This window comes from Chaetura pelagica, unplaced genomic scaffold, assembly GCF_000747805.2.
Source record: "Chaetura pelagica isolate M959 unplaced genomic scaffold, ChaPel_1.0 scaffold394, whole genome shotgun sequence".
Lineage (NCBI taxonomy): Eukaryota > Metazoa > Chordata > Aves > Apodiformes > Apodidae > Chaetura > Chaetura pelagica.
The window spans coordinates 1,919,883-1,931,977 of record NW_009952966.1 but is presented as its reverse complement, the minus strand read 5'-3'; the positions used below and the strand labels follow the sequence as shown (position 1 = coordinate 1,931,977).

Genomic DNA, 12,095 nt, shown 5'->3' with positions numbered 1-12,095 from the left:
CCCCACGCAGGAAACCAGGCTGCAAATCCAGCAGGCAGCTGAAAGCTGCAGCTCTGCATGGCTGCAGTTACTGCTGGCACGGGTGGTACTTCAGCTGGGAAGTGCTGTGCACGCTGTGAAGTGTTTTGTTTGCAAAACCAGGGGAAGGAAAACCATTATTTTTCTCTCTTCCCACCCAGACAAACTCCCAGCACTGCAGCCTGCTGAGGGGCAGCTCCTGCTTGCCTAGAACTGGGTCGTCTTGAGCTGATGAGGCCAAATGAAACACAGCCTTAAAAGCAGAAAACCATCCCTGTTAATTAAAGAGGAGAATTAACCCTCCATGTTGCCTCACCCTCAGCTCACAGCCAGACCAAGCCATGCTGGGGGCTGTTGGAGACTGATGGATGTTGACAAGCAGCATTTACCTGCCTTGGAGTTGTTCAGAGGAGCTGAACATCTCAGAACCATAGAATTATTTGGGCCAGAAAAGGCTTTTAAGGTCATCAAATCCAACCATTACCCCAACTCTCCCATGTCCCTCAGCACCACATCTCCATGGCTTTTGTGCACCTCCAGGGATGGGGACTCCTCCCCTGCCCTGGGCAGCCTGGGCCAGGCCCTGACAACTTTTGGGGAAAAAATTGTTCCCAAGATCCAATCTAAATCTCCCCTGGAAATGGTCGAGGCCATTTCCTCTTGTCCTATCACTTGTTCCCGGGGAGAAGAGACCATCCTCCCCTCAGTCCAACCTCCTTTGAAAGAGTTGTAGAGAGAAAGAAAACCTCCCCTCAGCCTCCTTTTCTCCAGGCTGGGTTCCTTGACATGGGAAGTGGCCAAATGGATGAGGGCTCCATGTGGTCTGAATGGAGCAGAGGCAGGAAGGCCAAGGCTGGGGCTGCCCTGGCAGGTCACAGGGAAGGATGTGGGATGAGCTGCAGCAGGAGAGGGTCTCTCCTTTCCTCGGGATTGTGTTGTTATTGGAAACAGCCTATTTTTTAATTTATTTATTTTTTTAAGGGGAAAAAATACATATTTTATTCATTTTCTGTGCAAAAGGAAGAGTTCTGGAGCACTAATGGGGATGTTTCTAAGCAACGTTGTTTTCCCACCAGCAGCTTCAGAACAGAGACTTCCCCCCCCCCCCTATTTTGTAGAAACAAGCCAAACTCTCTGCAGTTTATACACAGAAACACTGTGTTGTGGCTACCCCAGTTGTGCTGGATGGGATGGGTGGGGGCTGCATCACCTCCCTGGGGTCTCCCTGCCCCCCAGGGTGATGCAGCTGTGCCAGAAGGCAGAGGATGCCCATGAAGGGCTCTCTTTGCCTGCCGATGCCTCTCCCAGGGCTGGCTTTGTGCCCTTCCTGCCCAAGCCCCTCTCTCCCCTCCCGCTTCCTCCCTCCCATCCATTGCTCTCAGAAGGTGTTTCACCCACCAGAACCCCTCAGGGTGCCTGGGGAGGGTTGGGTTTGGCTCCCTCCACACGTCTCCCTGCACCAAGGCCACTGGTGTAGCCGTGGGCACCGTGGTGTGGGCACCACAGTCAGCAGTGGGAGTGATGCCCCTGCAGACCTGGGACCCCCACCCACCATCCCTCCTCAGGCTTGTGGAACAGGGTCCTGGGGGTCACCTTCTGCCAGGGCTGCTTTGATAGGACAGACCCACAGGCTCCTTCAGTTTTGTGTGTCTGGTGGAGGTTGGCTCCTGTGGGCAAAAACACCAACACAGAGCAATGAAACTGAGGTTGGAACAAGTGAAAAACAGAATTATCTGAGATCTGTTGAGTTCTTCTATGCCTGATGATTCTTCTGTGGGTGTGGAGTCAAAAGTGTTTTAGTCATTGTTTGTGTTACTGCAGAGAATTTATTTAAAACATGTTTTCCTTAGAAAAACTTCTCGCTCCTTCTCTCTCGCAGTCCTGACAGAGAGATAGATAGATAGAGAGATAGATAGATAGAGAGATAGATAGATAGATAGATAGATAGATAGATAGATAGATAGATAGACAGATAGATGGATGGATGGATGGGCTGGTTATCCTGATCCCATTGTACAGATGGGAATGCTAGAAGTAGCTAAGTTCAAAGCAGGGTTTGCTCAGCACACCTCAGACTGAAGCAAAGCTGCTCAGCTGCTTCATCTTCCAGGCAGCCCCACCTTCATTTACTGCTTTAAAGTCTTTGTTTTTAGCCTCCACCAAACATGAGGTGTTTTGGAGCTATTTCCAGGCTGGCTGGATGCAGGGGGGAGGAACTGTTGGCACCCAGAGCTGGTCCCGGTTGGGATCCCATCTGGGATCAGCTTTAGAAAGCAAGATGCAGCAGGTGAGCTCAGCCTGGTGTCAGTCTGTGGAGGCAGATGGTTTTGGATTGGAAAGGAGCCACGTCCCCTTCTGCAAACCAGTGGGGACCTGGTGGGACTGTGGAGGCCAAGGCTCAAACACCTGGTGGGGTGGCAGCTTTGCCTGGCACCAGGGAGGGAAGACTTAGGCTGATTTAGGGGTGTGTTAATCATGGAATCATTTGGGTTGGAAAAGATGAAAAAAAGTTCATCCAGTCCATCCATTCCCCCAGCCCTGCCAAGGCCACCACCTCAGCACCACATCTACATGAAAATCCACTGAGGATGGGGACTCCCCCCTGCCCTGGGCAGCCTGGGCCAGGGCCTGACAGCCCTTTTGGGGAAAGAATTGTTCCCATTATCCAATCTAAACCTCCCGTGGCACAACTTGAGGCTGCTTCCTCTTGTTCAAGGGGAAGGAGAAAAACCAGCCTCTCCTGTCTCCAAACAATGAAGGGCAGAAGCAAAGCAGCTCTCCCACCTGGACAATCAAGACACATTTTCCTGTAATTGCTTTGTCCCTTAAGGATAAGAGGAACCACTTGTATGTTAATGAGTTCATTAAGCAGCACAGGTGGCTCAGGCTGTAAGTCTCAGCCAGAGGCAGGTGGGTGCTGGCTCAGCTCTTGTGCAGGAGCTTGTGGTGGTGCTCAGGCTGCTGTTCTTGGCCATGTGCACTGGGAAGCACCTGGTACCTGGGTGATGCTGCAGTGGGGACAGCAGGTTAATGGTGAAGGTTGTCTCTGAGAAGGTAATTGCTCTTCCCTGCTCCTTGTTGTAGTGCAAGGGGAAAGGGCTTTGCTCTGCACCAGAGCTGGGTGCTGAGGTACCTGGGGAGCTGGGCTGGTGTGGTTTGGGGGCCCTCTTGCTGGCTGTGGCTATGGAGGGATGAGGGAGGCACCTGCCAGTGGTGGCTTTGGGGTGCTCAGTGCTGCTGGGGCACAGGGACTGAGCTTGGGGTTCCTCTAGCCCTGTGTCACAGCTGCCTCCAGTGTTTGCTGCCACTGATGGCTCTCTCACTGATTCACCTACACTAGAGTTAATTAAAAGTGAATAATTACAATTGGGTTCTGCCCTGTGCCACAGGAGGCAAATGCCATCCCTGCCATATGGCATGGGCTGCTTTGCAGACAGGTCTTTCTCCCCTGCCTCCTTACCTTTTTCTGCTAATTAAGGAGCCTGACAGCTCCAAGGATCCTCCAAACCTGGTGGGTTCTAATGTGTGGTGGAAGCCCTGCCAGTGGGGCAGGAGGACAGGGGAGGCTCTGGGTAGGATTTTGGGGGGCCCCTCTGCCCAAAACCCCATGGGAGTTATCTGCCACCTTGCATATTCTAAAATTTAAGACTTGGTTGCATTCTCAGCTCGAAGTTAACCTAGTCCCAACCCCCCTGCATGGGCAGGGACACCTCCCACCAGCCCAGGCTGCTCCAAGTCCCATCCAACCTGCCCTTCAACACCCCCAGGGATGGGGCAGCCACAGCTTCCCTGGGCAACCTGGGCCAGGCTCTCACCTCCCTCACAGTGAAGCATTTCTTTGTCATGTCTAACAAACCATATGGGCACCCTCCCCTGTGCTGGGGCCCAGGTGCCTCACTGGAGGGGTGCCAGGTCTGGGGGTGCTGCAGGGGGTGCAGGACTGTGCTGGTACCTATTGCCTCATCATGGATAGTCACCAAAATGTCACTGTGGTGGGTTTTTTGTCAATTCTTCTCTGTAAACCTTCTGCCAGGGCTAAGACTTGTTTGCCCCAGGGCCTTACTGCTCTCCAGCTTTCCTCTCATTTTCTTCTGGCTCCTCATGCTCCTCCTGGGAGCTTTCTGCTCCGGGCTCATCCCACCCATGTCCTGTTCACATTGCTCCTCAAACTCACCTCTTGCCCAGGCTGGGCAGTGTAGCTTTGGAGCCAGAACTGGGCCTGTAAGGTGGTGGCAGGACTGAGAGGGCTGGTGAGATCTCCCAAGGTATAGATATAAATAATATATTCCTCCTGGTCCTCTTCAGCTCCAACTGCACTGTCAGCACTTACACTTCTAAGGAAATAATTAAACTAAAAATTACCATAAAAGCCATCAAGGAGGCACTGGGTCATTGAGAAGAGACTTAACAGAAAAGGGGAATTACTGGAAGGGGGAAATGTTTGTGCCTGAGCTCAGAGCGGGACAAAGAGGCAAAGTGAGATGTGGGAAATTCTTCAGGGCTCTTGAAGGAGGTTCAGGCAAGGGGTGTGTGCCACTCTCCTGCCCATTTGTCTTGGAAAGGTTTTTCTCAGCTTGGGTGAGGCTTTAAGGGCAGTGGGATTATAACTGGCTGCCTTCTGGTGTCCTGGGAGTGACTTGGGGCAGCAGCACAGGGAACACCAGGTTTTTCTGCTAGAAATTGGTTGTAATTGAATGCAGGGAGCCCTGCCTGGCTCCCAGCTGGGGCTGGAGCTGCTGCCGAGGAGTGCTGCGTTCTCTGGGAACAAGGGAGATGGGAATTAGTCACAGGAAAAAACCCGGGAGTGCTGGTGCCCTTGAGTCCTGGTGCCCGACAGTGGCTGCCCGAAGGCTCTGCTCTTTGCTGAGGGCTGGCAGGGGCATGTGCAGCCCAGCCAGGGGTTTTCAGCCCTGCTCCTGGGCTCAGACCAGTGGTCTGTGAAGGGCTGTCAGCCCAGCTCCTGGCTGGGCCAGGGGATACCACCTTTGGTTTACCTCAGGGAAGGGGAGGTGTCTTAAACCAGCGTGCTTGGCCAGGCTTTCAGGTGCCCTGTGTCTCCATGTCTTGCTGTCCCCTGCCCTGCTTGGCCCTGGGACAGGGTCACACTGCCCTGGTACCTCTCCTGCCCTAGTTCAGGAGAAGGAAACTGGAAAGACTTATTTTATAATTTCAAAACTATATCTTGTGAGAAACGTTTGTCGCGCCAATGAACAGGCCCACCCACATCCTTCAACCAAGCACGGTTTGTTTACATTCTTGCAAGAATGGGTGACCTAAACAAGCAGGCACACCCATAGTAAGGTGAATAACAGTTTATATTCCCTATTCCCGACACAAATTTCCCTCCCCTGTTTCCCCACTGGCTGGGCACTCCAGGGCTCACAGCCCATCCACCACTTCAAATTATCCTATAAGTTCCCTGCCCCTGTTTACACCTCCCATTCTAGCAGGTCACTTCTTACCTTTTAAGGTAAAATTTTGACCTTTCTTGCCCCCTGGGCTGTCTTCCCAATTAACAAATCTACTGGTGTCATCCTGCCCTGAGAGCAAGACAGAAGTGGCTTTGTTGGGTCTGATCTTGGCCATCAATCCTGCTCCATGTTTGGATCCCCCAGATGGAGCCCAATTAAGTCCCTCAGTTTCTTGGACTGTAAACCATCCCAGGTGTCATTGGAATGTGCAGATATCTCACTTCTCTCTTAAACTATTATATTCCTAACACTAGGGTATATAAAAAAAACCAACAAACCCCACAATATGCTTCTAATACTAAGATGCAAAAAACCAACACTAAACCAAACCAAACAACACTAAACCCAACCCTATGCTTTTAACACTAGGATGCAAAAACATCACTACATTTCATTTCTAACAATCTTTATTGAAATATGCCTTTCTTAGAGCTGCAAAGAGCAGGAAGAGTGTGGTGCATCCCTTCCAAAAATCAGTTAGTGCCTCGTGGCCTTCAGTGTGATGTATGGCTATAAATGTCCTTGGTTACAGGTTTTGGTGACCTGGGTGCTGTCAGTGAGGTCTGCACAGCTCCTGCCATGGGCACCAAATCCCCACATCCTTCATGCAGCAGAGCTGCCCCTGCTTCTATGCACCTCTTCCTGCCCCATTCCCTTGGGAAGTTTCTCCCGGGGCCAGGTTTGCCTGCCCTGGCTTTGGGCAGCCCTTGCCTACAGGCTGGGAAAGAATCCAGGGGGGAGATGTTGAATACAATTGGGTCTTGCTGGTGGTGAGCTTGGAGTAAAGAAAGTGCAGCTGGTTTCAGATGGGCAGCTAGAAGCAGTGCAGAGGGTTTGAGGACAGGGTCCTGGGGGCTGTGGGTGGCCCAGGCAGCCCATCCAGCCCCTTGTGTGTCTTTGCAGGGTGTGATGCAACTGCTCCAGTCCTGCAAAGTGCAAGGGAAGCTGAACAGCAGGGAGAGGAGAAGCAAGATAGCTGTGCTAATGGAAAAAACTTGTGTAAGAGAGCTGATTAATCAGCTGCTTCTAGGTTAGGCAAAGTGATCCTGAGAGACTTGAGGTTCCTGCGATGGCCTCTTTAGTGGCTACTTCGTTCCTCAGCAGCACCAGCTTCCAGTCTGGAAAGAGCTGTTTTTCCCCTCCTGGTGTAGTGGTAACTAGTGTCAGCACAAACCCTGGGAGCAGTGTGGGTACCTGGGGGGTGGCTGGGCTGCCTGCCCTGGGCTGGAGGGGCCCAGGCAGGACTTTAAGAGCTTGGTACTGGCTGCTGTGCTGGGGGTGTGGGGTATTGCTGCTTGTGCCTGTCATGGGGGAGCCCATTCAGACATATTTTGTTGCATAAAAAGATAATTTCTGGCCTTTAAAATACTGCTGAAAGCTTCCACCACTGGCCCAGGGAAACCACGGTCTGTGACTGTTCAGGAAGGTAATGCCAGACCCTCCCCTTTCCTGCCTGATCCCCCTCTCCCCCTCATCCCATGCCATCCCTCTGGAGCCCCTGCTCCCTGTGCAGGGTTGTATCCCTGTGGAAGGGATCTGCAGCCACTGGGCAATGCTCTGCCCTGGCACCCGGGGCACTGACCCCCCAGCAGCTTTGCCTGGGGAGGGGGCTCAGCCCCTGCTTGGCTGGTGCAGCTGGTGCTGACTGGGCACGTTGGGCACGGTTGGGGTTGCTCCTTGTGCTGTCCTGGTTGCTATCCCACTTCTCATGGGCTGCTGCAGGTTGAGCTCCGGGGGCTGAGCTGGTTCATTGGCTCAGAGTCGGGATTTAGTGCAATGGAAGCACAAAGGGCTTCTGTTGTCTGGTTACTTAGAAACCAGGCATTGGTTTTATGTGGCAATTTTGCAGCTCCTGAGTGTGTGTGTGTGTGTGTGTGTGTGTGTGTGAGGTACCTACACATTCACATGCACCTGGAACCTGAAAAGCAGATGTAAATGCACACATTTTTGCTTGGGATTTTGTTGGTTAATGCTTTTTTGCAGGTGGGTAGAGGAGAACCAGGTGTCAAGCACCATTGCTGTTTCTGGGGGTGGCTGGGGGCTGTGGCATTGCAATGCTCTCCAGGCTGGACCCTGGGCTCTGGCAACCCCTGGGCTGCTCCTGGGCACACTTTGCAGGAGGGATCTTGCACTGCACAGATTTGGTGTTTTCCATGTCAGGTTTTGACTAGAGACAGAGAATTTTCCAAGTGCCTACCTAGGTCAGGTGTGCACTAAGTAAATGGCAGAGACAGCTTTGGAACAGCAAACACAAGACTTCTGTCCAGATTCCTTGGTGGACCAGTCTCTGCAAAGAGCTGGGGTGTATATATAAATTATGTGTGTATGTATATATATCAAGGGGTATGTCTAAAGGGTGTGTATATGCATGCATATAAAAAAGGCTTATATGTATATGCACACATATATATATATATAAAAGGAGTATATATGTGCATGTTCCTGCCCCTGCAGAGGGGTACAGCCCCATGGTCCAGCCAAGCCCTCACAGCCAGGGTCAGGCTTTGCAAGGCAAAGCACAGCTTGGTGAGCAGCAGGACTGGAAAACCCAAACCTCTTTCACAAAAGAAGCCTCAACTGTTTGGCAACATGCTTGAGCTCTGAAGAGCATTGTGCTGTGGGTGGGGTGTCTCCAGAAGGAACATGGGAACCCCAATCCTGGGAGCCTGAGCTCCTCTTTCCTGGCAGGAGGGTGGCAGCCCTGCCAGGAGCAGGCAGGCAGCTGCAGGGGATTTGCCTTCTCACTTCCAGAGGCTTTGTGCTGTGAGCAGGGCAGGATGGGCACCTCTGTGCTGTGGGTGGGTTTTGTTGTGCAGGGGTCCAGCTCTGCTTCCAGGCAAAAAAAAAATTTAAAAAAAATAAAAGGGAAAAAAAATACAAAAGGAAAAAGAAAAATCAGGTCAGTGGCTGCCCCAGCAGTGCTGGGAGCCCGAGGGGTCACGGTGCTGGAAATGCAGCTGCAGCATTTCAAACAGCTACTCAAGGACAAATCCCTGCTTCTCCCAGAATTTAAATTTCCTGTCAGCAGCAGTACATGCTGGGTACAGCACTGGCGTCCTGGGGCCTGAGGGGGGGCTGCCTGAGGCCAGGTTGGCTCCTCAGGGATACCTTTGGCTTCTCTCCCACCCAGGGAATTGTGCCCTATGAGCACAGACCTCAAACAGCCACAACATCAAGCGTGTAAAAGGCAAAAGAGCTGGAAAAGCAGGACATGACCTGTGCTAGTGCTGGGTGGTTTGTCTGACTCTTCTCACTGGGAGTGAGCAGGACTTTTCTACAAATATCTTTTATTTGGCCTTAAATAATTCATGAGGAGCAGCAAAAAGTGCAGTGGTGGCTAGCAGTGCTCTGCAGCAGAAGGTAGGGAGATGGTCTCCAAATTATACCTTGATCTGGTAAAAACACTGCACAGATCCAGCTGTGCCAGCAAGGCTAAAGCAGGAGGGTGTAATTAGAAAGGTATTTTGTTGTGCAGGGGTAGGTTTATGTTAGGGTAGGGCTTTAATGGGTGGCACATTTCATGGCCTCAGGGCTAATTATCTTGTCTCCAGCCTGGCTCTGGAAGGTGGGGAGGAGGGTGAGAACTTTATCTCACTGATGCTGAGGAGCTGCTGGTGATGGGGATGAAGCCACTGTCTCCTGAGGCAGGGAAATCGTGGGAGGGTTTATCCAAGGGGAATCCATGAGTTTGGGAGTCCTGGTGGTAACTGCCCAGGGGGCTGCTGTGATGGATGAGGGTGTTGGAGCAAGTGGGAGGGGGAATGGAAGAAATGTGCAACTGAACAAAGCAAATAATGTTGAGTTACTCGAATCCAAAGGAGGATGGGAGTGGAGGGGATGGGGGTGCCTGATTCATGGACCCCAAGCAACATCAGGTGTGAGACACATCTGAGTGTATCTGGGTTTATCCCCAGCCCTGTGAGTGCTTGGAGCTTCTCCTGCAGCCTGGTGGGGCAGAGGAAGCTGCAGCTCATCTGCCCTTCAGCACCCCAGGAGAGAGGCTCTGTCCCTCTTGGAGAACCAATGGCTTGGACAAAATGTTCTCCAGCTGCTGGTTTCTCACTGGGTTGTTTGTCTGTTCTTTGAGGACTTGCAAATACCTTCTAATGGTTTCCTTTTCCTTCTAGAAACCTTGGAAAATCTGGACTGAGAGTCTCATGCCTGGGCCTGGGTGAGTCCCCTGTGCAGCCCTGCACTGCCCTGGGGTGTGTTGGTAACAAAGGGGGTTCTTGGGGGGCTCCAGGCAGGGATCCTGCCCTGGGCACCAGCCCCAGCACGTGCCCACCCTGTGAGGCTGGGCCTCCCACCCTGTGCAACTGCACGGGGCTTTTTGGTGTAAAATCCTGCTCCCCCAAGGGACAGACCCCAGCTGCCCTGTCTGCCAATGTCCCCAAGGGCTCCAGGGATGAGAAATCTGCCTGGGCTGGGGCAGAGTTCAGTTTGACTTTCTTATCAATGTTTTATCCCATCAATATTGGATCAGAAGGGCATGTCCAGGCCCTGCAGGGGGTTGTGCTGGCCCTGCAGTGAGGCTGCAGCTCCCACAGCTGGTGCCAGCTGAGCTGCTGATGGGGAGGATGCTTAAAAGTATGTGTATTTATGCAGAAAAAAAGCCTGAACACTGGAGGAGGTGGAGGCTGGTTTTCCCACTGCAAGCACCATCCTGCAGTGCAAGGCTGGGGTCTCAGAGCCTGGAGCCCCTGGGGACACACAGAAACCCCCTGGGGATGGATGCTCAGCTCTGCCAGGGCCCCTCCAGCCCCATGTTAAGGGGGGGGCAGTGTTCCCCTGGGGCTGGAGGGGCTGGCAAGTCTTAGGAAAGGGGGTGGGTGCTGAGCTCCTGCCTTGGGGGCAGGTGAGGGAAGGCAGGGGCAGGGCAGGAGCTCTGCCTGCCTTGGGTGGGTGCTGTGGCCACGGGCACCTCTGCCAGCTCCCTGCTCCCTCCACAGCTGCAGCCTGAGGGCTTAGCTCACTTTTTTTCCCAGCATACTTTAAGATTTGATTTTAAAATAGAGTGAAATGTGAAAGTCACCCTGTCTCACAAGTCATATAAATAAGGCCTATTTGGTCAAGAAGAGCTCTTCTGGTTAAAATAGACCCAGGCTTTGAAAGGAATTGTCTTATCTGGTGCAGAGACTTTATTTATTGTCCTTATAGTTTCCCCAAGAGCAAATGTTGTGGTAGAGAAAAGAACTGGGAAGGAAGAAGCAGCAGGAAAAAAAACCAAACCACCAAATGCTTTGCAGAGCTTTTCTTTAATTTCAAGCATGTGGAACTGCAGCAGCATCTAAATATATTGAGCCTTTGGGAGTGCAGCTGCATGGGCTGAGGAGGGAGCAAGTTCCAAGCATGGGAAGGACTCAGGAGAGTGGTCAGGACCATCCCTCCAGGGCCAGGCATCCCAGCCTGATCCAGCAGCAGCCCTACAGCCCTGGGGCTGTGCACAGGAATTGGGGAAAGGAAAGCTGGGAAGCCTGGGATTCACTTGCTTTTTCCTGCCCTCTGCTGTGGATCCATCTGGTGCCCACAGCCAGTACTGGTTTTCATGGTTCTTCTCAGTAGCTTCTCCTTCATGGTGCCCCACAAGAGAAATGTGCTTCCCTAAACTCTCTGCAGCATGGGCATTTAATTTAAGGTTTAGTAGAGTTTCTGCAGACTCAGCAATCTTCCTTAACATCCTCCCAGACCCCCAGCAAGGTATAACCATGGCAGTGCTGAGCCCTGCTCACCTCCTGTGGATGAGCTAAGGCCAGGCCAGTCTTCACCTGAGGGACCTGACCATGGTCCTTCCTAGAAAGGTTGGACCAGATGCTCCTTGAGGTCCCTTCCAACCTGCCATGCTAAGAGAACAGCCTGACCCTGCCTTGGTGTGAGGCCCTTCCCATGATGCTGGCTCTGAAACTTGATTGTGAGGCAGGGGAAAAAAAATTAGGTTGCATTTTCCTTGCAGTGAATTCAGAGCAAGTTCTGCCTGTGGAGGCTGCCTGTTTGCTTTTAGACAGTGTTGGGACAGCCTCCAACCAGGTGATCAGCCCTGACTCCAAGGAAATGAGCAGTGAGGTGAAACCAGCCATCCCAACTTCTGATTCAACATACAAAAGCAGGGAAAAACCCTCCCCAAAGTGAGCAGTTCCTGCAGCCCCGGGGGGTGCCCTGCACCTCCCATTGCAAACCTGGTGTGTGGGAGGAACCCATCCCCAAAGGTCCCCTGGGCTGGTGGCTGAGGGCTCTGGTTTGTCCCTGGGCAGGGCTGAGCACTGGCTGGTGGCACCAGAGCCACGTGCCACAGCTCCATGTGGCATCATCCCTGCCAGGAGCAAGCCAGGGAAAAAAATGGTCCTGGAGGAGGTGAAGCTTTGGCTTTCAGCTGGGGACCCGTTTTTATTTTTCCCCTCCCCTGCAGAGGTGACACATCTGCTGGCAGTGACATGGTTGTGTGGGGGAATCTTGCATCAGCAAATCACCCAGCAACCATCACACCTTGCTGGGCTCTGGGGTGTGGTGGAAAGGGAGCCAAAGCTGATTTTCAGACAGCAATTCCTCTGTGCAAGGTGAAGAAATTCAGCTGGAAGTGGTTTCCCAGTGCAAGGGGCAGGAGGGGGGGGG

General features: G+C 52.5%; 1 protein-coding gene across 3 annotated transcripts in view; it reads left to right on the top strand.

The window, feature by feature from the left end:
• The window catches only part of KCNAB1 (potassium voltage-gated channel, shaker-related subfamily, beta member 1), a 59,752-nt gene that overhangs the window by 28,477 nt on the left and 19,180 nt on the right, over positions 1-12,095 (top strand). For all 3 annotated transcript variants that reach the window (XM_009995714.1, XM_009995715.1, XM_009995716.1), the window contains exon 2: positions 9,617-9,660. In XM_009995714.1, the coding sequence (XP_009994016.1) occupies positions 9,617-9,660 (44 nt within the window). The remainder of the gene's footprint in view (positions 1-9,616; positions 9,661-12,095) is intronic.